This window comes from Periplaneta americana, chromosome 11, assembly GCF_040183065.1.
Source record: "Periplaneta americana isolate PAMFEO1 chromosome 11, P.americana_PAMFEO1_priV1, whole genome shotgun sequence".
NCBI lineage: Eukaryota > Metazoa > Arthropoda > Insecta > Blattodea > Blattidae > Periplaneta > Periplaneta americana.
Window position 1 is genome coordinate 94,702,849 of NC_091127.1, and position 25,990 is coordinate 94,728,838.

Here is a 25,990-nt window from a genome sequence, read left to right on the forward strand (position 1 = left end):
TGTTGTTTCCGGTAAATTAAATTTTCAAAAAATTGTTTTTTTCTTTAAAATACCGTTTGATATGTGTGGAATACATTGCACAACATTTTGTGGGTATTTGTGCCCTCATCGGATGTTGAGACGTCATTTTTAAACTTCCTGCGCTATGGATTTTTAAATCACACGCCCGCTTTTATTGGTTTCCAGTAACTTCATTTTTTTTTTTTGCTACATTGCCAGACAAAATGAATATAATTTCTGAACTATTAAAGATACATGCATGATATTTAGAACACACATTCTTTAGACTATTAGGAATCTTTTCTCTGTAACAGAATGTTGTTAATTGATTTCATTTTAAAAATACGTGCGTTTGTTTGCAAGCAAGGAAATCAGAAAATTGTTATTAAATTTTAATTGTTTATTTTACCAACTTAGGGACTAATATCAAAATTCTGTTACAGACAGTTTGTAGAACATACTTTTGCAAATACATTGCAAAAACTGTTTGAATCTATCTTTAAAAACGGTTTAGATATATCGGTTTTAGTACAATCCTGCATTGGGTATATTTTTTTTTTTTTTCAAATTTGGGCCCCCAAATATTTTTTTTTTTCAAAATATTTTTATTTGGTTTAGTTGCCACAGCAATGAGCTCTCTACATACAAAAAATTAATAATTTACACCAAATAGGAAAGAAGTTTTAAAAAATATCATCCTCTCCCCTTAAGAGAGCAAGTCGAAAATTTTGATTATGAATTCCTACGGTTGGACCAAAGATCAAGTCAGAACTTTAATTGAGGCGTACAGAGAGGAAACATGTTTATATGCTATACAAACAGCATTGTTAAGATATCTTGGCCCGTATTTCTACGCAGTAACCATTTTCTGCTCCAGATTCTACTCTTTTTAATTTGATCCGTCTCCTCAGCCTTCAAAGCTAGCAAAACAGCAAAGGCTGCTAAACGTCTCCTTCGTACAGCTTCACACACAGCTTCCATATTTGATGTTTACAAATCGTACCGCGCCAGCATCTCCAACTTCCAAACTGTGATCCAGCCAAAGAGTTTGTAATACTTCAAACTCTTTGGATCCAGCATGCAAGGCAGCTCTCTCCGTGTGAACGAAAACCATCACGGAACCCAGCACCGTAGCCACCACGGCACCCAGCCTGCTATTTGTTCTGCCCTATATATTCATAGCAGAACACTTAAAAGACATTGACATTTGGGACATTTAAAGGACTCACCATTGCTTATTAAATGCTTCGTACAATATTTTATGGACAATAGACGTAATTTCCAAACTTCTACTCCTCAATTATATTACAATAAAAGGCTGTCATTCTTGATATTAAAACATATTACATATAAACTGAGGGACTGTCTGCTCTGTACTTCAGTTCATACACCAAACATTTCCGGAAATAAATTAACTTGACATCTTACATATACGCACTATAGCCTACCCTTTTCGCCTAATATTATTAATATTGTTATTAAATAAGATATTGCAACTAATTAAGGTACTGCATTATCTTTAATTTCCTTGAATTCATAATTATGAATTTACAAGAAGGCGTAACTTTTCCCTCTCTTTAAAAAAAAAATACGAACATCACAATAATTGAGAAGTATAATTATTACGCGATTTTTCTTGCAGTGGTGAAAACATTTCTATAGGCCTACTGATTAATCTATTGAGCATAGTAATAGTAAACGCTGTAGTATTCTTTTCTGAAGCCAAGATTTTCGCAAGACCTGAAGTGCGACACATGTAAAGATGAGGAAATGTCCCTCTTTCATTAGGTATGTATATGAAGTTTGTATCGTCAGTATTCAAGTAGCCTACTTATGTATTTGTTATTATCTGTACAGAAAAAAATTTAGCTTATGTGATAGTATGAAGTCATCTCTCACGAAATAACAAGGAAGAGAAAGGTGCTTAAATTTAAATATTGAAAACAGGATAAGAAGAAAATAATTTTTACTTCCTTTCAATTATTAATGAAACCTGGCCACTCACCATTCGCAGTTGATTTCTATGGTTACAGGTCTATTCTTCATATTCTGTAGCTTTCAAATAATTTCTAAAATAAATATTACGCCTACTTAGCTCTTGTAAAACGAAATTTTCACTTTCAACGGAACACTCACTTATACTCAGTTCTTGTATCTTGCAGTAAATTATCCATTTGTGATCATCTTTCCAATATAACCTCCCATTGAAACTACCACTTAAAATCATGAGCTAGAATTTATTATTTTAAAAACATTTCCACGTACATACTGTTATAATTGTTATTAACCATAATACAAAAGACAACACTGTGAAATTGGATTAATTTACCAAGATCAACATCAATACCGGTAGTATAAAATCACATATAGGCCTAGGCTATATTATTTCATTACTTTATGGTATTAATTAGAAGAATTAATTTTGAAGAATTTACAAATATGCTGAAATAATTTATGACACCTCTTATATAAATGTAAAAATATGTATGTACATTTTGAAACAATGGGTACAGCACCACTTGAAAATGTTGAGCACTTTAACAGTAACTTGTAAATTGTTCCATCACGTTGTCTATAGTGTTCATTTAATGTAGCACTTTTAGAATGAACGTGGTTCACATACATAAGAAGAAATGACGATGGAATGAGTCGAAGACATACAGTTTTCTTTAATTTTTAGCAAATGATGAAGTCGAATATATACTGTTACTTCATATCCTAACATAAGTAGAGTTGCCACCATAGATGTAACACCTCCGTAACACCTGAAATGAATATAAAATAAATTAATGTATTGGTAATGATACAAGAATAAAAAGAAATTAGGCTAGACATAACCTCACAAAATTACAAACACATGCTAAAAAAAGAAAAAACTTTACGTATCCGTATATAATAAAACTAGATATTCTAGATATAATTTGATTCACACGATAACCACCTCAGCCTATTTCGCAGCAGCCATTATTAGTTACCAGTTTGAGATGCATTACCTAATCTCATACTAACCTTATATTTTATATTTATTTTATATATTATATATCCCGGCGCCGGAGAGAATTTTTCTCCGTTCCATTACTCTTTCATCATACTAACCTTGTTAAGTTCTCTAACCTAATTCACTGATAATTACGTAACAATATACAGGTATAAAATACCGACAAATACACATTAATTACCTAATAAGTACAGCATGAAGATAATTCATTACTTTTGCCGGTATTTTCTAAAAGAGAAAGGGAAAACAGTAACAACATTATCTTCAATGTTTACATCACGTCGTTCACATTTTGGTAAGTGCTTGGTAAGTGAAACAATGCATGAAATTATTTTACATTTCGGGTCACATCATTCGAGAGTCGGAAATGCAATTCGCCACTTTTAACATAGCATTGCTTGTTATATGAGAGAACTTTGACATTTACCTTAACCTATAAAGATACGACCTGTTGGTACAGAGTTCTTCACATAGCAAAACGAAAACACAGACAATTTTCGAATATAACTTAGCTGAACAAACTTCAAATAACACTGTAATATGCTTGGCATATTTGTAATATTCGTATTCAATGAGTAATGCACAATTAATCGAAATATTTTCGCGATGCACAATGCTTTGTAATGGTACTATTCATCATTTCATAGGGCAGGGAGGCGAACCTAGCGGCAGAAATTGTCATGACTCACAGAGACCTACTCTCGATCGTGCTATGCGCCAGCTTGTGTAATCTCGTAAGCAACGCTTTAAACATAAAATAGAATCTTTCTTTCATCGCTGGGAAGGAATCCCAACGAAGAACATCAGCGATGATCGTTCGGCGAAGGTCGTCGTGAACAAAACAGTAGCTTTCAAGTGTTGGCCTCCATGCATATATGCATAATTTGTTTGATGTACAAATACCATGCGTTCTTTTTTAAAGCTCTTCAGTAAAGCGCTTCATGCCTTTGCTGCAGCAAAATGAGGGTCGAAAAAAAACGTAAGTAGGTCAAATGACTGCAAAATGGTGGACAATTAATATTGGCTTCTATTTCTGCCGTAATAAATTTAACCCTAAAAGAACCAAACCTGTTAAATAATTTCGACTTCTATGATAATGACATAGGATTATTATTACTAGACGATTTTGACAATAATAAACGTTGCAAAAGACCAAAACCAACGAGTTAGAAAGAGAAAGATATAGAGTGGTCATTGCACCGCCATGTTTGAAGAAAATTGAACGACCGTCGGTAATGAACTTTTGCGCCCAAAACAAGTGGGCGTGATGATAACTGACATTAGAATCGTTAGCTGTCTTAATTTCGTTTGCATAAATCAGTTAAACTGAAGTGGAAAAACCTAGTATTTCGTCAAATACATGCTAGGAACTTAATCTAAACTAAATCTGTACGCTAAATTTAAAACACTTGAGCTATTCCTAGAAGGAATGCTTAAAAGAATAACCTAAGCAAAATTGTCATGTAGTATGACAAGAAATCCTAGCAAATATACTGAAGAAAATGTTAATAATCCTAGGTTCTTTTAAATGCGACCTGCAAGATTGCCTATATTCCTAGGTTCTTTTAAATGCGACCTACAAGATTGCCTATAAAATGAACGAGAATGATGAGGATGATTTTATTAAATTGTTTTCCCAGTCTCTACACGTTGCAAAACTATTTACTATACCATAAGATATAGAATGAAAGTAGGCCCTGTCTGTAGTAAACAACCTTTACCTCCAAGCTTGTAACGTGGGTAACGTGGGTGAAACATGACAAAACACGCTTTCAGTTTTTTTGTTATAGTAAAGTATAATTATTATCGAAATGTGAACGTGAGGCCAACAGCCGGCTGGTCTGTCTGGGCCTTTCAAGGGCTGTGGCACCACAGATAATTATTAGTGTATAATTGAGCACCCACGTACAATAATGGGGTAAGTAGTTACGAAATGAATCCTATAGATTCAAAATCCTCTATATCCACTTTCACAAATTGATGGATTTTGATAGTAACTGGTTCCAAATAGTGGGAATTTTCAACCTGACAGTGACTTTTAACAAACCTCTTGCTTTAAATTTAATGGCTCTTTTAATTCAAACTATATAAATCATTAGAATTCATTCTTAGCAAGCAATATGTAGGCATAACTCAATTATGAACAAAATGGTCTTTAGGGGGTTTTGAATCTAGAGGATTCAAATATATTCATACTTACCCCATTATTGCACGTGGGTGCTCAATTATGTTCTTTCATGTCCTTCCAGTCAAAATACTAACAACAATACGACCTATCCCAGAGTTTTGCGTTATTTTGGATGCGAGTGTCGAAATACAATTTTAATATTTGATTGCTATTACTAGGTTTGAAACGGAATTGTAGCGGTTTTATCCGTATTTAGTTTAACTTTATTACTAGTGAACCATTTATTTGATTACTCGTTTGTCTTCGAAATAGGCCTACTTCTTATAAGCTACAGCTCATCGTCTTCTTGTATAAGCAGTAAGGACAGAAGGAGCAGAAATAAAGGATGCCGGTGTCGAAATACAGTTCTAATATTGTATTGCTATTTGTTTTTCACTGGGTCTGAAACGGAATTGTATTGGTTTTATCCGTATTTAGTTTAAGTACATTACCAATGAACCATTTATTTTGTTTATGCCGGGCGTTGTTACACATTAGTGCATGAAAAAAATGCTGCTAATTAAGAAAACTATGGACTTAACTTCATAAAATTTACATGAAATATGATATATCAGTTGTCCTTTTCCTTTTGACATTGCAGTTATATGCAGCACATACAACAGGCATGTTTTTTCTTCGTTTTTTTGGGCTTCTTACCTCCGTTATACAACATTGTAAGCAGACGAATTTTTACAAAGGTGGGCGCTTAGCTGAGATCTGCCGTGTTTCGCGGTGGCACCGCAAAGAGCGCTGTACAGGACAACATGGCCACTCTATAGTCTTCTCTTTCTAACTCGTTGACCAAAACCCTAGATCATATATAAAACAGATTGCTCAAGCTTATATTAAATTTAGACGCAACTGGAAAATAACGGACGCTATGCGTCGCTAGTGTCGAGAAATGAGCTTGCAATAACAAACACTAGATGGCAGAGTACCTGAACAGTACCCTAGATCATATATAAAACAGATTGCTCAAGCTTATATTAAATTTAGACGCAACTGGAAAATAACGGACGCTATGCGTCGCTAGTGTCGAGAAATGAGCTTGCAATAACAAACACTAGATGGCAAAGTACCTGAACAGTACATAGAGTAATACGACTGTGGGATGACTTTTTTACGTCATGCCACCTCCAAATTTATTTCTCATTGTAATGTGAGGTTATGTTACAATAAGACTTTGATTTGTCGCTAAATTGTAGTATACAGAAGCTTGTTTTACCCAAATTCATCAACACACATAGATGACATTTTGGTACATGGCTGATATAATGTTGTTTGCGTTCAATATATAATCTGTCATCATTTTATGTACGAAATCTAATTGTTTTTAATTTTCAGTATACAATACCTCCCTAGCAACAATTATCACAAAGTACTAAAAAGAGCAGATTTGCCTGCGTTTGTTGAATGCACATCATGATGCTCACGAAAAGGCACTAATTTATTTTGTGTGAACAAGATTACAATTTTTGAATATGAAGGAAAAGCAGGTATCCCTCTTCTGAAATTTATCCGGAAGGGGAAGAATTACAACTCCCTACCCCCAAACATGTTTCCTCTTTTCTAGGCCTATATGTTTTCATTTTACAGGTGTATTATATGATGCGATATGGAAGCAGATAAATAATAACTGTACGTTTCTCGTCCACATTAAATTCAACGTGTTCATAACGTAGACCTGATATATTGCTTCATGTAGGCTACACAGCTGGCAGTGTTCTTTTTACGAATAAGCGGTCGTACTAATCATTTTCTTTTCATCTGAACTATTGCTAGAATATGCGTTTGCGTTTTTATTTGCTCTGTATGTTGTTAAATAACTACTGAACATCGTCTTTGGTTAACAAATTGTTCTAGTATTCGTTTTATATCAGTCTTACGGTATTGAATTATGTCCATAACGTGGGCGAGATATTATCAGGCTGGAAAATTCGCTCTGAATTCATTTTTTTTTTACACAATTTTCTAATTTTGAGCAGATTTACGATACCCTGTGCGGTTTCTCTGCCAATGCAGAGTTAATTGCAATATACGGTAATTCTGTTATTTTCCTGACACTTTTATATCCGTTCTCAAACGTACTGATTTAGATTCTTTACCCTACTGTAGGTATTTTGCTCTCTACAAATCATCGTTAGTCAAATGAAATAGCCTATAATAGTTGTTTGCAACGAATTAGTAGACAACCTCAATCCCTCCTGACCGCCTCCCTTACGAATTTCTTTCTCACTTTAATCAAATTTACTTTATACTGGTCCTTAAATTACTGAAACTAGTGCTGAGGTAGTTACGGTGATTTCTGAAGTGAAAATCGTTCAATTTATAAGGGTGAAATCAAAAATAACTTTTGTAGCCTTTCCTTGTCCTTAATTGGAAATTTGAGTAACTTCATATGACGACAATATTTCTTCCTTCTTCTACAGTTAACATAATCGCAGATGGGCATTTCTAAATGAAGTTTGTTACACAGAAACCTTTGAGACAATATTGACACTTGAAGTTCTTTATATAGTTCATCTATAAGAGTTATATTAGCGCTGAGGTAGTTTCCTTCATACTCAGCTTATTCACCTTACATACATGAGTCTGTAACAGGTTAGGTTTGGTCAGTGCTGTCATGGTAATTTTTTTCTTGGCCATACACCCCACCCCTTGTTTTCTCCCTTGAAATATATTTTACTCTCCTCTCTCTATTTCTCCAATTGTCATTTAATTATTTTTTTTTAATATTAAAGAAGAAGTAAAGAAATTGTTTTGCTTTACAATTTAATTGTACAAGTTTGATTTAAAGAATACACCATGTAGCACCACCATAGATGCACACTTGTCTCGATGAATCTTGGAGTGTATATTTGCAGCACTTCTTGTTTTTCAACCATTATTTTATATGATTCTGGATTCCAGTGCTGAAGAGGTGGATAATTTTTGTTTATGAACATCAAACAAAATAGGCGGTAGGTACAGTAGAAACAGGAAGAGATGATCTAAGATCTGTATAGATCTCCACGTACAAAACTTAGGCACCCATATACCGTATGGCTCCTTACAGACAAAATTTTCATTTCCCCATACGATTAATTAAAAAAAATTTTAGGTTCCATACGATATATGGCCTCGTGTGGCCTCCATGACAGCACTGGGGTCAGTTAGTTTAGGCACTTTTACACCTTGCATATAGTTAGTTAGTGGGGTTTAAAAAGGGCGCGTCAGCATCTATGGCTATTTGCGCCCTTCCTTGCATATATAATCAAATGCATCTCCACAAAAAAAAAAATTCCTTATAAATTGAACGGTTTTCACTTCAGAAATCACAGGAACCGCTTCACCCAGGTAAGTAGTTAGCAGTTAATCATTTCAAAGCTCTTGTTATATTATGAAATAGCATCACACAATGCTGCCAAAATAAATGTTCCCAGTGTTTAAATTACAGAGTGTAAATTTCGCTTAGGACAGTTTTTGCTCTGGAAAATTAAAGGAAACAAACAGTATATCAAATCAGCAGCTGAGACACAAAGCACCTGAAATTCGAAAGTGGTTAAAAATGTTTATATTTCGTTCTTTCTTATTTACCAGCAACAGAAGTACCAATATCAGATTTTTTGCAGAGCTAATATCAGAGGCCCCTCCTATTAGAGAATGTTTTGAATATTATTATATTCTGGAAAACTACATTGGCACATCAACCTCCCCTCCCCCCGCCTGAATTCTGGGCTGAAGCACGAAAATTTCGAAATGTACAAACTACAGATGCGGCGGAATATTACCACAATGGTCTTCAGCAAGAATTTTGTAAGACATATCCAAATATCTTCATGGTCATTATATGTATTAAAATAAAATATATACTACCTGTGAAGTACCTACTAAAAATGAGAGAAATAGAAATGGGAAGGATAATAAAAAAAGTGGAATGGACAAACACTAAGAAACTATTCATCTTGAATCAGTATGAACAATAGGACACTTTTTTTTTTGGTGTTAGTGGTATAGAATATGAAATTAAGTTGCATCAATAAGTTTTTCGAGTTTAACATTACTTTAAGTATTTATTGTCCCCCTGTTGGAAAGATGGAATTACTTTGTTTGAAACTTGAAATTTTATTGTACCTTAACTCAATTTATTAAGGTACAATAAAATTCAAAATAATAACTGCAGGCCATTTTAAAATAAATCTGTTGGATGTAAATTATTTCTTAATTTATTAGGACCATAAAGGTATTGTTACAAGCGATAGATTGAATCATTTTTATCTTAATAATTTAATGTAGGATGATTATTTCGGGAATTGTTATGCTCTAAATTGTGAGGATATTTTAATACTTTTTTAAAATATAAATTTGGAATATGTTTCCAGTTAGTAAAGAGTAATTCAGAGAGACAGAGGTCTCAAGCATATTTATTGACACATGCCAGAATTATTAAATATGAAAAAAAGAGTTCTTGCACTAACATACTGTTTATAAAGTAACCAAATCTTAAGAAATACAGTATATGTACTGGTATTCTATATAAAGGCATAGGAGTGAATATAAATCTGTTTTAAGGAATTCCTATTTAATATTCCTGCTATAGGAACATGACAAAATAAATACAACGCAGCATGGAAGCTAATTCAACTCTTATCGAGTATTGTTGATGAGATGTGTTATGAAGGTAGACCGAATCATTCAATATAAATGTATAAATAGGACGAATAATAATAGATTAATTTCAGTGTATGTAGTATCAAAACTGAAAGCGGTAACTAGTCTATGAATGATGTCTTAACAAGTATAAATAAAATGGACTCTTGACAAAAGACACACATTTGGCTTCAGTAATAACTAGGACTTCAAGGAATTTATGGTAGCTCACCTGTCAGGCAAAACTCTGAATAGTCAGCATTGTCGAACTATAGAAGCGCGATTAAAAAGTATTTTTTTCCCCACCCATTACATATGATTGCTTTTTTCAAGTCCCAGTAATAACATTATTAAATTAATTATCCCACATATTTGGGTGGTGCCTTTCTTTGTTTCTGACATAATTTATGAGAGTTTCTCTTTTACACTTCAATAGAGAAATACAACTTTCAGTGGACAATGAACGTGTAACTCTAATGGAACTCTAAGAACCACAGCATTAATGTTTTCTTCTTTTCTTTCATGCCCTTTAGTTTTTGTTGCAGATAATATCATGCTATTGGATAATTATACATGCACCTTTCTAATAAAATTGGCATATATTTCACTGGTCTCAGAAGTAAAATTAAATGTATAATAGCTTCTCGGTGCAAAATATTTACTGGAAATTATTGTAGGATTTGAATAGAAATGTCACTTCTCAGGCAAGGTTATTCGTGGATGACTGTATAATATACAGAAAAAATTAGTGATAAATCTTATATCACCGCCTTGCAAAACTAGCTTGACATTATTGAAAACTGGACTACAACAAATAAAATTAAAATCAATGTGAGCAAAAGTAAATCAATATGTATCCTTCTGTAAAACACAAAATTAAATTCGTCTCATATACCAATTAAATGGATCACCAGTGTCACAAGTAAACACTTACGTACTGTATATATTTTAGTAACAAACTGGTTGAAATAAGTCACTAATATTACAAGGATAGCCTGGAAAACACTACATTTCTTTATGCGTATTCTTAAGAAAGCTAACCGAAAGTCAAAAGAATTAATGTACATAACCCATGTTCGGTCCACTGCTGTGGAGTAATGGTAGGCACATCTGACCGTGAAATGAGTGGGCCCGGGTTCAAATCCTGATTGGGGCAAGTTATCTGGTTGAGGTTTTTTCCGAGGTTTTCCCCAATTGTAAGGCGAATGTCATGTAATCTATGGAGAATCCTCAACCTCATCTCGCCAAATATCATTTCACTATCATCAATTCCATCGAGGCTAAATAACCTAGTAGTTGATACAACATCGTTAAATAATCAATTTAAAAAAAGACGTCAGATAAGCAGAGGAAGTTACAAAAGCTTGTAGTGGCGAAGAATTTAAAGCGTCTGTGTTGTTAAAAAAAGAAAGTACTACAAATGGCAGAAAAAGTGGATAGCCTATATTGATGTATTTGTTACGTGACAATACACAGGAGATATTACCACATATAGTTGTAAACAACCGTGGATATTTTAAATCTGAAAGTGTACTTTAGTGTAATTTTTTTTATTGGGTTATTTTACGACGCTGATATGAAGGTGATAATGCCGGTGAAATGAGTCCGGGGTCCAGCACCGAAAGTTACCCAGCATTTGCTCGTATTGGGTTGAGGGAAAACCCCGGAAAAAACCTCAACCAGGTAACTTGCCCCGACCGGGATTCGAACCCGGGCCACCTGGTTTCGCAGTCAGACGCGCTGACCCTTACTCCACAGGTGTGGACACTTTAGTGTAATCAAGTGTTGCTTTGTATAATAAGAACTGTAGGCACAGTGTATACGGTAAATCTCTATATGCATTTGAAAAGATTAGTAATCAACTTGACAGAAATGTTCGTGTGTCACAATATAATTTGTAATATTTTATTTGTTAATGGCACTGTTATTTTTATTAAAATATGCGATTTAGTAGTTACATGTACTTCACAAATGTCTTAATTGTTTCAAAAACAACTAAATGCATTTATGACATTTGGCACAATAATATGAACATTTTCCATTTTGGTAATAAATTAAGTGGCAAGAAAATGTTCATGTGTCACACCATATAATATTTAATATTTTTTACATTATTAATTATTCCTTTTCATTATGATTTTCTGTTTATATTTTGGAATGCTTACGTTAAAAAACAGTGATGTATCTTTCATGAACTCCTAAGTATTTGATTAAGTATCATGTGAAGATCATAGTTACTTCGAAAATGTTATGTGTGTGACTATGGAATGACCCATCAGTATTGTTAGTATTGTTACAAATTACAAAACCTGAAACTGTTAGAATGGGATCAGGAGTAGTGACAAAAAATGTAATGTTGTAGGCCTACATCAACATGACTATTTTAATCCAGTTTCTAATAGTTTTTAAGGTTTGAAGGCCTTTTGAGGTAAACAGTATTGAACATGTGAGGGAAGGGCTATTTCTTGGTAATGGATTAGGCCTGTATATTTTATAATATTATTAATTATATATTGTTAAAGTACCTAGTAAATATCGTAATATGTATATTATATAATACTGTAAACGAGACAATATCACAGGCTGCAAACTAGATTATTCTTGTTTTTGTATAATTATACGAACATATCTGAAATAAACAAGACTACCATTGGTTAGGTTAGGATAGGATTACTTATATATTGTAATCAGGCTATAAGCACAAATTTTCCAATATACTACTATCATAACTAAATAGGTAATGTTAACATTAATTTTCATAAGTTTTTGTGGTGCAAATTAAAATAATTCAAAGTAAAGTATAACAGAACTCCGACAACATTATAATTATGAACGTCAAATTCTCTTATTTTATTTATTTTTCAGTGTTTAGTCCCTTATTTCCCATTGTTCTTTGGATTTATCATTAGTGAAATATCAATTAACGGATAAATTATGTTATACACTCAGTTGATAATATAAATAATCAGTTGATAATATAAATAATATTCACGACAAATATATAAAAACAGAGGAGATAACGAATCATAATTTAGCCCACCGATAACTTTATAACATGGTCTAAAAATTCTAGGTAGATTGGCTTTGCGCGAGACTCTGCATTGTATTCTATTCAATTAGAGATGGCCGATATTTCACAAACCGATATTTTGTCACAGGTATTTTTTTGTCACAGATAAACCTGTGACTGATGATGCGAAATATCTGTGACAAAATATCGCTATCGAAATCTGCTCCGTATTCAGTACTCTGTGACTGTTGCAACGTCTGCGACTGATATTTTCTCCTCTACGGCCCAGTTGCAGAAACACTGATCAAAATATGATTGGCGATCAAGGAGGGTTTGATTGGCCATCAGTTCTATTTCTGTTGCAGAAAGAACAATCAGTATTTGATCGGAGATCAGTCTTCCGTCAGATTTGATCAACAGATTTTCGCTGGTTAAGTGACTGATCACTGATCAAGTATATGTTGTTCTGTTCATTGTGCGTACTGTAATTTATATAACAATTAGTTACAGCGTAATAATATTGTTTTCGACGTAGTAATGGATTCTTCTGATGAAGAAATTTTCGAACAATATGAAGAAATATTATTAAGAAGACGGCATTTCCGCGACAGACATGAATTGTTTTTTATGTATAATGAGAGAGAATTTGAACAGAGATTTAGGTTAAGTAAGGATTCGTGTGTTTTTTTACTTTCGAAAATTGAAGCAAATATATGCAGACAGACAAATAGAAACTTACCACTTTCTCCTATGAACCAACTTCTAATAACGCTGCGATTTTATGCTGTCGGAACTTTTCAAGCGGTCTTGGGTGATCTTGTTGGGGTCCACAAATCAACTATTTGCCGAGTAGTAAGGGATGTTACACATGAAATTGCTTTGCTTTCGCAGGATTTCATAAAGCCTCCAACCTCAGACAGGGAACGACTTGAAATCCAGAGAGAATTTTCAGCCATGTCAGGATTTCCAAGAGTCATTGGATGTATAGATTGCACTCACATCCCCATCCAATCACCTGGTGGAAATGACGCTGAACTTTATCGCAATAGAAAAGGTTTCTTTTCTGTGAATGTACAGGCAATATGTACACCATCATTGAAATTCTGGAATGTTGTAGCCCGTTGGCAGGGTTCTACACATGACAGCACAATATTTTTAATGAGTAGGTTACGAGCTCAATTCGTAAACAGAGAGATGGGAAATGGAATTCTTTTGGGTGATGGAGGCTATGCATGTTCAAATTTCTTGTTGACTCCCCTAGCAAACCCCACGACAGAAGCAGAAGAGTTGTATAATTCAACACATATATACACTCGAAACTGTATAGAGCGAGCATTTGGCGTGGTAAAAAGAAGGTTTCCATGCTTATCGTTGGGTCTCCGTTTCAAGTTGGGAAGGCAACGATCAACAACACTAGAATGTATTGTTGCATGTTTTGCCATCCACAATTTATTGTTGGAGAGAGGAGAAAATAATCCCCCACCTCCTGATGAAGATCTCATTGCAAGATTCTACCCACAAGCTGATGAGGGTGAAGCACCTATGGGAAGAAGGAGAAATGGAGGGAACACAGTCAGAACTACACTAATAAATACACACTTTACAACACTGGCAGAAAGGTGAGCAAAATACTCGTAATTAATTAGTTCTTTTATTTTTGATGCAAACTTTATTTATTTATTTTCTTTGGCTAGAATTGCCCTTTTAATCTCTAACTCTACTTGGGCCACTTGTAGATTAGTTTTTAAAATTTCCATTTCCATTTCATGTTTTTCGATCAGAAGTCGACACCTTAATTCATTAAAATCAGTTTTACTGGACGTATAGTCTTCCAGCCTGCTTCTTTGTGATCTTGATCTGGGCCTAATTATTCCACTCCTGCTTCCTGTCAGTGGGTTTATTGGTGTAATTTCTGATGACAGATGACGACCTGCTGACAATGAATCTTGTTGATTTGCAGAAGACGGGGACGGCGGAATAGATGAGGCCTCATCTCCATATTTGTCCCCATTGACATCATGACCAGAAGTTGAATGCAAACGAGCAGGGTGCACTATAGACACAGCTCCATCAAATAAAGTTTCATGGCTATCCTGTAAAACAAGATGAAGTATACAATATAAATACACAAACTGGAAAGTTATTTGTTTTGTGTTTGAACTGAATGGCACTATTTAGCCGAAAAATTTCCTTAATTTTTTTTGTTAATGTATTGTTGTTTGCTGTGAGCTGGTTTCTTATAAAATAGGGTTATAAGACTGTAAATAAATTAAAGGCAAAATGAAGTTCATCTACTCCAATTATATTTCCATTTCACCACCTCAATCGATATTTTTATATTCTGAGTGATGGGATGATGATGGATAATGTAGATGGATATTTTTTACTTTTTTTTAGGCCTACCCAAATTATGTCAAACTAAGGTTATATATTCTTACCTCCAGTATATTGCAATCCTGTTCTGTTACTTGAAAAACTTGGTACTGGCCATCACTGTCACAAGGATTATTCACAGGTGCAAAATGGGAATTCAGCCTGGATATTAGTCTTTCGCCATCTGCATCTAGCTTCCTTTTAAAAGTTCCTCCACCAGTTTTGTAGAGCTCTGCCTGGAAAAAAACAAAGATTCAATGTAGATCAAGAAACTAGTTAGAAGAAAATAATTATGAATTTAAATCTCCCTCTATATTTTTGAGACGTAATAATATTTATGGAATGCCACAAAAACGTAACTGTCCATTAATAAATCTAGAAATAGGTAAAAATTATACGTCACAGCTTAGGCCTACCTTATCGTCAGCTGCAAGTTTCTTGGTTCTCCTTTTGTAGTTTTCATATGCAATCTTTAATTGCTGGGGTGTTCTTGCGACCTCATATGTAGCTTCATTAAATTCTGAAGCAATTTTCTTCCAGGCCTCCTCTTTCTGCTTCACCCAAACACTATCTGTCTTCTTATTTTCAATGATATGCATAAAGCTCTCTATGATGTTCAATAAGAGGGCTCTATCATTGTCAGAAAAATTGGGCCCCCTTACGTTTTTTGTTTGCTTCATAGTCTATACAAATACAATCCGCTGTTTCCCTTCTACAAAAACAACAAAACAGCAAAGCATTCACTTGTTTTCCTATTCACCGCCTACTAGATGCATACGTTTCGCGACTGTAAAAGAGCATCAAATTGGCTGTGGTTGCTAAATAGCGATGTTGTCAAATGTTTTTCTTTCTCAAATCAACAATTAGTAAATTGAGACAAGTTGATTGGAGATTTACGTTTGTGCAACCCAATGAACAATCAAATAAATCAGACATCAACTGATTGGCGATCAGGAACTGATTTGATTTGCGTTTCTGCAACCGGGCCGTAGGCCGTGGGTTTGCGCATGTGCATGATACAATAACAGCAATCGGGCGGTGGTATTTGATTATTTTTTCGTGATATTTTGTTCAATATTATTTTTTTCAAAGTGATGATGTGTTGCAAAGTTATTAGCGGCATTATAATAATACAATCATGAATCTAACATTTTGTTTTCATATTAAGTCTATATGTTTTATAAATATTTTATATATTCCCCCGAGATCTTCACATTTTCATATTACTGTGAATATATATTAATGTATAAGTATTTTCCACTCAATTTTTACGCAGTAACAATATTTTTTTTAGTTATACTATTAATTACAAACAGAATAGTTACAGGAGCCTACATTATTTTAATAACTTTACATGTACTTCTGTCATTTATGTAAGATCCAGTTTTAATGTATAGCTCAAACACGAACAGTGCAGGGTAGTATTCATTAAAATAATTAAACTTAAAATAAAATTATTTGTAATAAGTTCATTACCGGTATGTTTATGGTTATTAACTCTTAGGAAATCACACAGTGCTTTCTAACATTGGTACTCGTGTGGGGTGTTATTTTACCCAATTAATAGGCCTAATCAATGTTCTAAACTTGACATTTAGTGATATTTATCTAGATATTGTTAAAATCATCAACTTACAAGTAATTTTCAACTTTTAAATATAATAATATGGGGTATTAGCAAAAATTGTCGATTTTATAAATTCCAAAAAGATCTGACATCTAGCAGACACTGCTCCAACAAATCGTTCTCATTGCCCTTGCACACTTTTAAAATAGACCTACACTTACACATAAATGGGATAATTAATTACATTTGAAAATAAGGGGTATCAAACGTAAATCATGTTAGTTCATTCCGTATCACTGAACGTTATGCTCTTCCGAACTTTCGAAGCATTTCTCACAAGCCGACAACAGCACCTATAGAATTAAAACCGAACGAGATAAAACTTATTTGGCTAAACTAACCTTGAGGTAGTTTCCTTCGTATTACCCTTATACACCTTGCATATACGAATCTGACAGGTTAGGTTTGGTTAGTTTAGGCTTTGTTATGCCTTAGATATACGATCAACTGCATCTCCACAAACAATCAAATTCGACGATTTTCACTTCCGAAATCACCGAAACTACCTCAGCGCTAGTTTAACCTGAGCAACTGTCTCTCCACAAAAAAATTCCTTATAAATGCAATGATTTTCACATCCGAAATTGCCGAAACTACTTCAGCGCTAGTTTCACCATCTTATTATAAATGATGTAGTGATTACACGATTTAAATAATAATAATAATAATACCATTGGTTACCAATACTTTATCTTGTGTAAAATCCTGTCTGAACAACTGTCTTGTTCTGTAATTATTTTCTATTGTTTTTCCGAATACTTACGTTTCGTTAATTTTTATTCTGACTCAATATTATAATGTTAATGCACGACTTAAAATAATTTATCGATTATATTATATACAATAAAAAGGATCAATTTTTAAAACGATTAGGATAATCACATAACCTCAATTTCTCCGTACCCAACTACATTAAAAATTATCAACTGATTTCGTATCTACAATCAACTACGATATAACCTCTTGGTATATGTTAACTTTTTACATGTTACTGTTCAGTTTGATTAGTATTTATTTGTTAATGGTACATGTACATAATTTATTTGTTGGATTTTCCCATATAAACCACTGAAATGTGGCGTGTATAGAGAAATCGTATTCACATTGCACTGCTCTTGAATATTTCCTGTTAATTTTTATCGGTGTGACAAAATATCGGTATAATTCATGCATATTGTGCTTACTTAGGCCCGATTGCATAAAACTTGAGATATCTACTACATAGCTATCCATTTTATATCTTTTTTCTAATGGATAAACACACGTCCGTTTCTGAAAGCAAATCAACAGATGAAATAACAATGCATTGGATAAGAAGTTACTTCTGCTGCTAATAGATGTCGACACTTGTATTTGCATGGTTGTACCATGGTTGAATATACATGGTTAGATTCTCTCTGATCACGTGGTCAGGAGCATTACATATTACTATTGGACGAAATTTAAAATAAAAGTATTGCTATCGATATTAATTACACAATGGCTGCTAAACGTGGCAAAAATTTCGACGATTTTGAAAAGAACTTTCTGATTGAATTAATCGCCGATTATAAGCACATAATTGAAAATAAAAAGACCGATTCTGTAACCGTAAGAACAGAAAACAAAGCATGGGAAGAGATCGCTATTAAATACAATGCGTCTTGCCGTACAGGGCCACGCTCTGCAAAGCAGCTTCATGCTTTGTACAACTGTATGAAAAAAGCAGCTAGAAAGGATTTAAACAGAGACAAGGTAAGAATAATTTTAAACATACAATGCTCGTCGAAAATGGTGAGTGTGTATCTCTTATGACAATCTGTATAAAATAATCGTTTCTGTTTAATTAATTGCAGATGGAGAGGTACAAAACTGGTGGTGGGGTATTCATTCCTAACCTGAGTGAAACGGGTTCAAAAATAATAAACTTGCTTCAGCCTCAGTTTAAACCACTAGACACGGCATATGATTCAAGTGCACAATACTTTGGTCATGGTAAGTCACGTACATTTATGTAGGAAATCAGTCCTAAATATATGAACATCCCAGTAATTTTACACGTTTAAGTTTTATGTTATTACGTTTACGTTTAACTTTCATTGTGAATGGGCCTTAAATTTCAATACTTTTTATTTTTAGACGATGTGATATACGAAGTAGAGGTGGATGCAGCTGACTATTTAGGAACATCTGGAGCACAAGACAATCAAGTAGACCTGTGTGTATTAGAAGATGCATCGCTTCGTGTTTTGGACTCACAATCAGAAGAAACTGCAGTACCGGTACATCAACCTTCAACAGCCTGTACCACACAATCAACAGTATCATCAGTCCCTCATCTTACAACTATTTCAACACAAACAACACTAGACACAATACCACACCCTTCAACTGACACATCACAGTCAACACCAACTACTACACAGTCTCATCCTACAACTGTAACTTCACAACAGGAAGGTGCTGTACGAAAGTGCATAAACAAAAACAGTACGATCGAAATAAAACTGAAAAAAGCAGAAGAAGAAATACGTTTAATTCAAGAAGAACATAAGGTAAAATTACAGCATATGGAAATGGAACATAAAGCGAAAATGCAATTAATTGAGTATGAAATTGAATTAAAAAAAACTAGAGATAGAATACAAGAAAGCTGAATATAAAGCAAAATGTTTGGATTAGGCTATATTTTGTAATTTGTGTCCAATAAGTCCAATTATATTATAAGTATTAATTGAAAAATGTGTTAATTATTTCCATTCGTACTGCATTCCCTTCAGCATCATTGTTATGAACAGCATGGTCATAATCCACGTCAGGTAATTGTTCATGTAACTCATCAGGTAGGTCATCTCTCTTCGCCATGTTATGTAGTACAGCTGTTGCTACTATTACAGCTGCTGTAGTTTGCAATTTTGTCCTCATTCCTAAAGACAAGCAAGGAAACCTCCTCTTCCATATTCCAATTGTTCTCTCCACACAATTCCTCGTCTTTGTGTGAGCTGTATTGTACCTGATTTCGGCCGCTGTTCCTGGATTAATAATAGGTGTCATAAGATACCTTCGGCAAGGATAGGCACTATCACCAAGAATGTAACTGCTAACTATTTCTCCTGTCTCTAAACGGGCACGAAGATGTGAAGAATCGAAAACAGTACTGTCATGAGTTGAGCCTTGCCACCGGGAAACAATGTCACATATTTCTAGCTTTGCATTACACACCACTTGCACATTCAAAGAAAAATATCCTTTTCTGTTTCTATACACTTCGGCATTGTCTCCACCAGGAGACTGAATTCGCACATGCGTACCATCCACACATCCGAGCACACCAGGAAACCCCGCAATATTAAAAAACTGTGTTTTAGTGTTAGTCACCTCTGCATCAGTTTCTGGCATTTTTACATAATTGGGTCGAAGTAGGGCGATGTATGTGTCACTTTCCTAATGATCCTGCTAACTGTAGATTTATTAACATTTATACTGTCCCCAATCACAATCTGAAAACTGCCACACGCATAGAAACGAAGACATAAAAGCAGCTGGTTCATTCCTGATATCGCCATATTTCTTCTTGTTCTTGGTTCCAGATGTGGGCCGATTTCATGAAGGAGATTCATTACAAGTTCTTTCGATAACCGGAATCGTTTCTTGAATTCACCATCGTCATATACATCAAAAGGGTTATTTCGGTCACGAAATTGTCGCTGTCGTATCGGCATTAACATTTCTTCTTCTGACGAGGAAGATGATGATGATGAGGATGAAGAAATGTTCATCTTGCTATTAATACAATATTTACTCGCAATTTGTAACATTTACGCATTCGCCATATTGTATAACTTATTCAGTGGATAAAGAGTTATTCCTTCATTTTTCGGGGGATAAGTTATTCTGAGATTTATACATTGGATAAACGCTATCTCACATTTCGGCAACACTTCTCCATTGGATAAAGCTATATAGTGGATATCATATGTTTCAGAAACCGGGCCTTAGCGATATAAAATATCGGTGTGACAAAATCACAGATAAAAGTCACAGATATTTAATTGTCACAGTCACAGTTGTCACAGATACTTGAAAATATCGTTTAAGCTCAACTCTATATTCAATACAAAGGAGTACTTTATCTTATCTCTCCGCTTCGCCAACGTGACAACTATAATTAGAACTGCCTCGTTTCCAACTTGCCTAGGTCATATAGGCCAATAATATTTATCCATGGTCATCAGTTGTCGACAGTACATACCGTTGCTTACGAGATTATACAAGCTGGCGCATAGAGCTTGAAAAACGAGTCTGAAGTGGTTCCCTCGTAATGCCAATTCCGCCGCTCGGAGCGCTGTTCTGCCCTATATATTCATAGCAGAACACTTAAAAGACATTGACATTTGGGACATTTAAAGGACTCACCATTGCTTATTAAATGCTTCGTACAATATTTTATGGACAATAGACGTAATTTCCAAACTTCTACTCCTCAATTATATTACAATAAAAGGCTGTCATTCTTGATATTAAAACATATTACATATAAACTGAGGGACTGTCTGCTCTGTACTTCAGTTCATACACCAAACATTTCCGGAAATAAATTAACTTGACATCTTACATATACGCACTATAGCCCACCCTTTTCACCTAATATTATTAATATTGTTATTAAATAAGATATTGCAACTAGTTAAGGTACTGCATTATCTTTAATTTCCTTGAATTCATAATTACGCATTTGCAAGAAGGCCTAACTTTTCCCTCTCTTTTTAAAAAAAATACGGACGTCACAATAACTGAGAAGTATAATTATTGCGCGATTTTTTCTTGCAGTGGTGAAAACATTTCTATAGGCCTACTGATTAATCTATTGAGCATAGTAATAGTAAACGCTGTAGTATTTTAGTGCGTGTACGCCTACTTAGCTCTTGTAAAACGAAATTTTCACTTTCACTTTCAACGGAACACTCACTTACAGTTCTTGCATCTTGCAGTAAATTATCCATTTGTGATCATCTTTCCAATATAACCTCCCATTGAAACGACCACTTAAAATCATGAGCTAGAATTTATTATTTTAAAAACATTTCCACGTACATACTGTTATAATTGTTATGAACCACAATACAAAAGACAACACTGTGAAATTGGATTAATTTACCAAGATCAACATCAATACCGGTAGTATAAAATCACATATAGGCCTAGGCTATATTATTTCATTACTTTATGGTATTAATTAGAAAAATTAATTTTGAAGAATTTACAAATATGCTGAAATAATTTGACACCACTTATAGAAATGTAAAAATATGTATGTACATTTTGAAACAATGGGTATAGCACCACTTGAAAATGTTGAGCATTTTAACAGTAACTTGTAAATTGTTCCATCACGTTGTCTATAGTGTTCATTTATTGTAGCACTTTTAGAACGAACGTGGTTCACATACATAAGAAGAAATGACGGTGGAATGAGTCGAACACATACAGTTTTCTTTAATTTTTAGCAAATGATGAAGTTGAATAGCCTATATATTGTTACTTCATATCCTAACATAAGTAGAGTTGCCACCATAGATGTAACACCTGAAATGAATATAAAATAAATTAATGTATTGATAATGATACAAGAATAAAAATAAATTAGGCTAGACATAACCTCACAAAATTACAAACACATGCTAAAACAAAAACAAAAAAAACTTTACGTATCCGTATATAATAAAACTAGATATTCCAGATATAATTTGTTTCACACGATAACCACCTCAGCCTATTTCGGCAGCAGCCATTATTAGTTACAGTTTGAGGTGCATTACCCAATCTCATACTAACCTTGTTAAGTTCTCTAACCTAATTCACTGAAAATTACGTAACAATACACAGGTCTAAAATACAGACAAATACACATTAATTACCTAATAAGTACAGCATGAAGATAATTCATTACTTTTGTCGGTATTTTATAAAAGAGAAAGGGAAAACAGTAACAACATTATCTTCAATGTTTACATCACGTCGTTCACATTTTCATTAGGCCTATATCAGTAATGCTTGGCAAGTGAAACAATGCATGAAATTATTTTACATTTCGGGTCACATCATTCGAGAGTCGGAAAATGCAATTCGCCACTTTTAACATAGCATTGCTTGTTATATGAGAGAACTTTGACATTTACCTTAACCTATAAAGATACGACCTGTTGGTACCGAGTTCTTCACATAGCAAAACACAGACAATTTTCGAATATAACTTAGCTGAACAAACTTCAAATAACACTGTAATATGCTTGGCATATTTATAATATTCGTACTCAATCAGTAATGCACAATTAATCGAATTATTTTCACGATGCACAATGCTTTGTAATGGTACTATTCATCATTTCATAGGGCAGAGAGGCGAACCTAGCGGCAGAAATTGTCATGACTCACAGAGACCTACTCTCGATCGTGCTATGCGCCAGCTTGTGTAATCCCGTAAGCAACGGTACATACCGAGATTACTCGTAAGCAAGAAATAATCGATTTAGAGTTCGTGTCTCGTGATGGTGTTGGTCATTGTGCCATCTGTTGACGATTATTGAACTAAATCAAGCCGGCCTCGACTGCAAACCCTAAAGCCTATATAAAAGAGCTATCTGTTAGTATATATGATCTAGGCCAAAACACACATTCCGCCATGATGGATCGTGCAGCAAACTCGTAAAGGTGCGTACACACTTAGCGAACGAACAACGAACGAACGACAAACGATTGCATTCGTTGATTGAAATCGGTACGTGTGTACGTCGCAGCAAAGGCAAACCGATCGTTTGGTTTGCCTTCGGAAGTGATCCGTCGCTTGTCGGTACATCAAAGGAAGTTGGTATTCGTTGTGGACGGGATTTGCCACTAGCTTGTAGTTCGTAGCAGAACGCAGCGCTTAGTTCAATTTCACTAACAGGATGTCGAAACTGGAGTGGACGGAAGACGCTGTTATAAATCTTATTAATGCATATAGGGAGCAGGAAACTTCATGGAATCCCAAGTATCCTACTTACCACAATAAAATAAGAAAACATGATGTTTGGGAACCTATTGGAAAGATGTTTAGCTGCAAGATAGGCGAGTCAAACACGTGCAAAATTTGAAAATTATTTTTGTTTATTTATTTTCAGTGGATATGTTTTTTGTTTATTGTAGGGAGCAGAAGTCAAAAAGAAAATTGAAAATTGAATCCCTACTGACATCATTCTGGAGTGAAAGACAGAATTCCATAAAAAGTTCTGGAATGGGGAGTGACGAAGTGTACGAGTCAACTTGGTTCGCGTATAAACATATGTCGTTCCTTTTGGACAAATTCACGCCCAGGAAAAACAAAGTTCCAACCTTGTGCACACAAAATAAATTATTGGCATTGAAAAGTGTATTTTCGTAAGCATGATGCGCATACGACAAACACAGACAAATCTCTCTTTTTAATATTTTAAGATAATTATTGTCAGTGAGGTATCCATGTACTGAAACTTTCCCCTGGGGCTTATTTCATAAAAGTAATAATTTAATACCATTACTAAAAAGGTAATAACATTAAGTAATATTATTACTGTTCTGTTTCATAAAAGTAATATTTAATAATATTATTTATTACTGTAAACGCTCATATTATTACTAAAATAAATAATAATATTACTAAAGTGTTTCATAAAGCAGCAAAGATAATTAAATTTATTAATAATATTAACGTTAGTTCCATGACTGTATTTTAAGTAATAGTTTAATAATTTGTAAAAAGTAAATGCCAATGTAGGGTTAGATTTTGAAGATAAAACCATGAAACCATTTGGAATGGATAATTCTGACTCAAATAGTGATGAAGAGGGAGTGTTTGTCCGACGTCCAAGAAATTTTAGACAACGAATATCCTACAACCATATGCAAGAAAGTTACGAATATAATGAAATAGTTGACCTTTCAATTCGAGAACTTTTCGCAAAAAACTCTGTTCCTTCAAGTTATTTTCACGTCTTTTCCCCATTTTAAAAAGCATAAGAGACAAAATGAATGACTAACAAAGTCCCTCTCCATACTTAAAAATACTTACAAACTGTCATAGGCGCCAATGTAGGTGGACCAGGCTGAAATTGAAAACTATCTTATCTAATTGTAAAAGAGGAACAATTGGAAAGGATGAAACCTAAATTAAATTCAATTACAGTATAGAACTGTTAGAAAGTAATTACTGTATATTTTACATTATTTTATGTTATTTGAATGATTAAACTTAACGTTTTTCCCTCCTTTCTCGTCATTTTTTAAATTATAATAATTGTTCAGAAATATATGCCTATGGGACATCTACATCACAAAATACAGTAATATTAATATTTTCTGTACCTATTGAAATGTTTTTTTCAATGTATACTTGTGACAACCTGAATCTATATACTCTTCACTAATTAACATTGTGAAGATCTTGGTGAGCCAAAATCTTTTGCATACATATATCAACAAGTAGATCTATTACAAAATATGTGGACTACTTTAAACCATCCCTATTGAGGGCATAAACTAAAATTAACTTACGAGATTTATAGGTACCGTATCCACAATTCCACATCACAATCTCTAATTAGAACATATGTATTTGCATTTTGTATAGTCAGGTAACTTCTTGAAAATACTACTTACAACATAATCAGCAATAAAAACCCATTAAGACAATTTCAGTATTTTTATTAATTTCGTCATAACATTAATCTTTTACAACATCCACACCTTCAAACTCAAACACTATATTTCCTAGGACCGACTTCACCGCGTAAGTACTTATGTCGTTATTGCATTACTTATTTATTTTTGGTAAAAGAGTAATTTTTATGTGTATTTATTTACGCTTGCACCAATAATTTTTAAGTCTTTTTATATAAGTACTTGCGCAGTATTCCGAATTATAACGGAACTTGAAATATCTTACATAAGACGCTTTGCAGGGTCCACTAACCCTGTCGTTAACACTGTCCTTAAGGCTGGTACAATATTGTCATCGAAAGTTTTCACTGCTTAACATTTTCATATGGTACTTCTTTAGATAACGAGGTCCAAGTTTTACACACGCGCGCGCACACACACGCTTCTGTCACTGATACACTGTTTTTGGAATTGCAAACTTTACAACAGCAGAGACGTGAACAATTAGGAATGATAAATATCTGTTCACAATAT

General features: G+C 33.9%; 2 protein-coding genes and 2 long non-coding RNA genes across 4 annotated transcripts; 2 read left to right on the top strand and 2 right to left on the bottom strand.

The window, feature by feature from the left end:
• Positions 1 to 14,281: 14,281 nt before the first annotated feature.
• Positions 14,282 to 15,089, top strand: LOC138709199 (uncharacterized). Its single transcript, XR_011334870.1, has 2 exons — positions 14,282 to 14,423; positions 14,765 to 15,089. It is a non-coding gene; the product is annotated as an uncharacterized lncRNA (long non-coding RNA).
• Positions 14,417 to 16,125, bottom strand: LOC138709198 (myb/SANT-like DNA-binding domain-containing protein 3). Its single transcript, XM_069839786.1, has 3 exons — positions 15,594 to 16,125; positions 15,243 to 15,413; positions 14,417 to 14,897 (listed from the first exon to the last, which is right to left on the bottom strand). Exons 1-3 carry the CDS (start codon positions 15,855 to 15,857, stop codon positions 14,478 to 14,480), a joined length of 855 nt encoding a protein of 284 aa, XP_069695887.1. The 5' UTR covers positions 15,858 to 16,125; the 3' UTR covers positions 14,417 to 14,477.
• A 2,158-nt stretch (positions 16,126 to 18,283) lies between these two features.
• On the top strand, positions 18,284 to 20,421 carry LOC138708535 (myb/SANT-like DNA-binding domain-containing protein 3). The gene is made up of 4 exons (XM_069838650.1): positions 18,284 to 18,538; positions 18,640 to 18,778; positions 18,923 to 19,248; positions 20,374 to 20,421. Exons 1-4 carry the CDS (start codon positions 18,284 to 18,286, stop codon positions 20,419 to 20,421), a joined length of 768 nt encoding a protein of 255 aa, XP_069694751.1.
• A 1,408-nt stretch (positions 20,422 to 21,829) lies between these two features.
• Positions 21,830 to 23,256, bottom strand: LOC138708619 (uncharacterized). Its single transcript, XR_011334725.1, has 2 exons — positions 22,963 to 23,256; positions 21,830 to 22,369 (listed from the first exon to the last, which is right to left on the bottom strand). It is a non-coding gene; the product is annotated as an uncharacterized lncRNA (long non-coding RNA).
• Positions 23,257 to 25,990: the final 2,734 nt, after the last annotated feature.